Below are 3,255 nucleotides of genomic sequence, written 5' to 3'. Positions count from 1 at the left end.
TGAGAACATTCGTGGACTTTGGCTTTGTAGTTCATGTTCACGTTTTTATGTCCACAGAGGGAGTATCGCTTCCAGGGATCACCTAAAAGCGGGCCATGACATCTCTCAGTCTTCTCTCTGATATTGGAGTCTGAGGGAGGCTATGCTTCTCTGATACAAACGTTTTTTGCGTTACTTGTGTTATCGACACTTCGTGCACGTAGCATGGAACACAACCCGAAATTGTGTGTTACCCATTGAAAACATACGTTGACATTAGCTTCATAGTTCGTGTTCACGTTTTGTTCACGTTTATTTATGTTTATAGAGGACGTATCGCTTTCAGGGATCGCCCAAAAGCGGACAATGACCTCTCTCGTTCTTCTCTCTGATCTCATCTTCTCTCCCTCTCGCTCCCTCTGACTATTCCAAAATTACGCGTAAACAAAGGCATACATATGCAACCGAAAAATGGACTAGATTAAACGCGAGTTGATGTGAATCCTCTCGAATCGTCGTTTCTTGTAATATTCCCTTGCGTCGGTTCTTTCTACCGATTCTGTGTATCGTCATGAACATCGATATTATACCGCGTAATAATTGACGGGCAATCGGATTATCAACTCCGTCGTCTCCTTCCTCTCGTGTTTCTATTCACCGTGTCGCTTGTCCCGTTGTAATCATCTTGGATCATTAATCCCAAAATGTCAGATGTCAAGAGCCTTGAACATCCTACATTGAAGGTAAACATCCATATTTTTCGCGTTTTGTTGACAATTTTTTCACGTTATAGCGAGATGTTATTGTCATTTAGACATTTTATTCTAGTTATGTATCATATTGTATACTTTATATATTTGATTGATATGCAATAAATTTCTTGAAGTAACACTTTCTAAATGTAAATTTATGAAAGTAGTTTGTAAGAAAATAAAAAAAAAAAAGTTTTTTAAAACAACATAATAGTATTAACAGTACAAATAAATACACAAATATACAAATATGTTGCTATAATAATAAATATTTTCTACATTCCAAGCCAATATAAGATAAAATGCAATACTACATTTATCTCAATAGTATTGTATTATATTATAATGTATTGCTAATTTATTTAATTTTATTTTGTAGACAGGATATCAAAATCTGCTTATGATCTGCTTAGTATCTGATAATGTACTTTTAAAACATAGGTTCCATACGAGCTTCTGAACAAGAAGTTCCGCTCTGCCCAGAAAACTCTCGACAGAGAGGTGTCACATGTTCAAGCAGTATCTAACGAACTTGAGAAAAGTCTCAAAACTGATGGATCTTATGTAGCAACTGGAGAAATCAGCAAGTTGCTTGGTGGCGTAGTTGCTAGACTTCAGGTTTTAAAGCGTAAAGCTCAAGAATCCATAGCGGAGGAATTACAAGCAGGCATGGTTTGCAAAAGAAGATTGGATCACTTAAAAGAACATGCTAATACCTCTCCAAGTGCTGTGAATCAATGGAGACGACAGAGATTAGACAGAATGCTAGTAGAATATTTTCTTCGCAAAGGATATTACAAAACGGCGACTAAATTGGCAGATAGTAACGAGCTCAGAGATTTAACAAATATTGGTACTCTTTAATATAAAAAGATAATTAATATATATATATATATATATATATATATATATATATATATATATGTATATATAATTTATTAATTTCATTTCTTAAAAGATGATCTGTTAATTTCTTTAAAGTTGTAATAAGGCAATAGATTTAAAAAATATATTTTGGAAAATGTAAATTCTAGGAAGTTTTTTTTATTTTTTTTATTTTTTTCATATAATCATAGAGTTTCTAAAATGTATATATAATTCTTAACAATTATCAACATATATTGTTTATCAATATTTTTTAACGTTTATAGATGTGTTTATGGTATCAAGAGAAGTGGAGAAATCTCTGGCCAATCACGAAACTGCAAGATGTATTGGTTGGTGTCATGATAATCGTTCAAAATTAAGAAAACTGGGTAGCACAATGGAGTTCAATTTACGCGTACAGGAATTTATCGAATTGGTGCGAACCGACAGACGACTGGACGCAGTAAAACACGCCCGAAAATATTTTTCCAATTACGATGACTATCAGCTGCAGGAGATTCAGTGTTGTATGGGCCAGTTGGCATTTCCAGCTCATGCATATTTAAGTCCCTATAAAGATCTATTAGATGAAAAAAGGTTTGCAATTGTTATTTATAGACATGTATTACAATTATGATTAATCCAATGTAAAGAATTACAAAAAAGCTTATAATAATAATATAACAATAATAGACAATTGTAAAAACTTATTCAATTTATATAAAATAATTGTAAAAATTAGGATTGCAAAAATATAGGATAACAATTTTAATATTATAATAAATGGTAATATATTAATTCATTAAAATTTACTTGCAGATGGGACAAGCTGATCGAAACATTTCGTCAAGAGAACTATAGATTATTTCAGTTGGCAAGCCAGAGTGTATTCACAGTAGCTCTACAGGCTGGTTTGTCAGCTCTCAAGACTCCTCAGTGTTATAGCGCAAATAAGGAAGGTCGGAATCCTAGTTGTCCAATCTGCAACGAAGCGTTAAATGAATTGGCTGCACCATTGCCTTTCGCTCATTGCTCACAATCACGGCTTGTTTGTAGTATAAGCGGAAAACCGCTAAACGAACATAATCAACCAATGATGATGCCTAATGGATATGTATATGGTGAACAAGTATGTGAAAATATTTTAAAATATTAAATAACGATTAGAAATTATCATTTACGTCTTCAAAATATCAATTTTTTGAAATAGTAAATTAGAATATTTAAATAGAATTTATAATATTAAATAATATATTAAAGTATACATTGTAATATAAAGATAATATAACTCTTTCTCTTCAATCAAACATTAATATAAGATATTAAACTAATTTCTTGAATAAATATATTAATGGTTATAATAAATGTGTATTATATAGAAGATATATACACGTGTTTGCAATTTTTGTTATAGGCATTAGAAAAGATGGCTCAAGAAAACAATGGTACGGTAATTTGCCCCAAAACCAAAGAAGTATTTCCATATAAAAAGATCGAAAAGGTTTTCGTTATGTAAGCTGATATTGACACAGTATATACATGTTGTACTATATGCTAAATGCTCTAATGGTCTCCTTCTAGCTCCAATCTTTCTTTCTATTATTTAAGTGATTGTATACAGCATTAATGGAATAAAGTAACATTTATTTTTAAGAAA

General features: G+C 31.6%; 1 protein-coding gene across 1 annotated transcript; it reads left to right on the top strand.

The window, feature by feature from the left end:
* Positions 1 to 356: 356 nt before the first annotated feature.
* Kaz (E3 ubiquitin-protein transferase Katazuke) lies at positions 357 to 3,255 on the top strand. The gene is made up of 5 exons (XM_083094110.1): positions 357 to 722; positions 1,173 to 1,584; positions 1,883 to 2,195; positions 2,418 to 2,727; positions 3,013 to 3,255. Exons 1-5 carry the CDS (start codon positions 684 to 686, stop codon positions 3,112 to 3,114), a joined length of 1,176 nt encoding a protein of 391 aa, XP_082950236.1. The 5' UTR covers positions 357 to 683; the 3' UTR covers positions 3,115 to 3,255.

This window comes from Camponotus vicinus, unplaced genomic scaffold (assembly GCF_025532165.1).
Source record: "Camponotus vicinus isolate PSW18456_S1 unplaced genomic scaffold, iyCamVici1.0 SCAF_3, whole genome shotgun sequence".
NCBI lineage: Eukaryota > Metazoa > Arthropoda > Insecta > Hymenoptera > Formicidae > Camponotus > Camponotus vicinus.
This window is presented reverse-complemented; position numbering and strand designations above follow the sequence as displayed.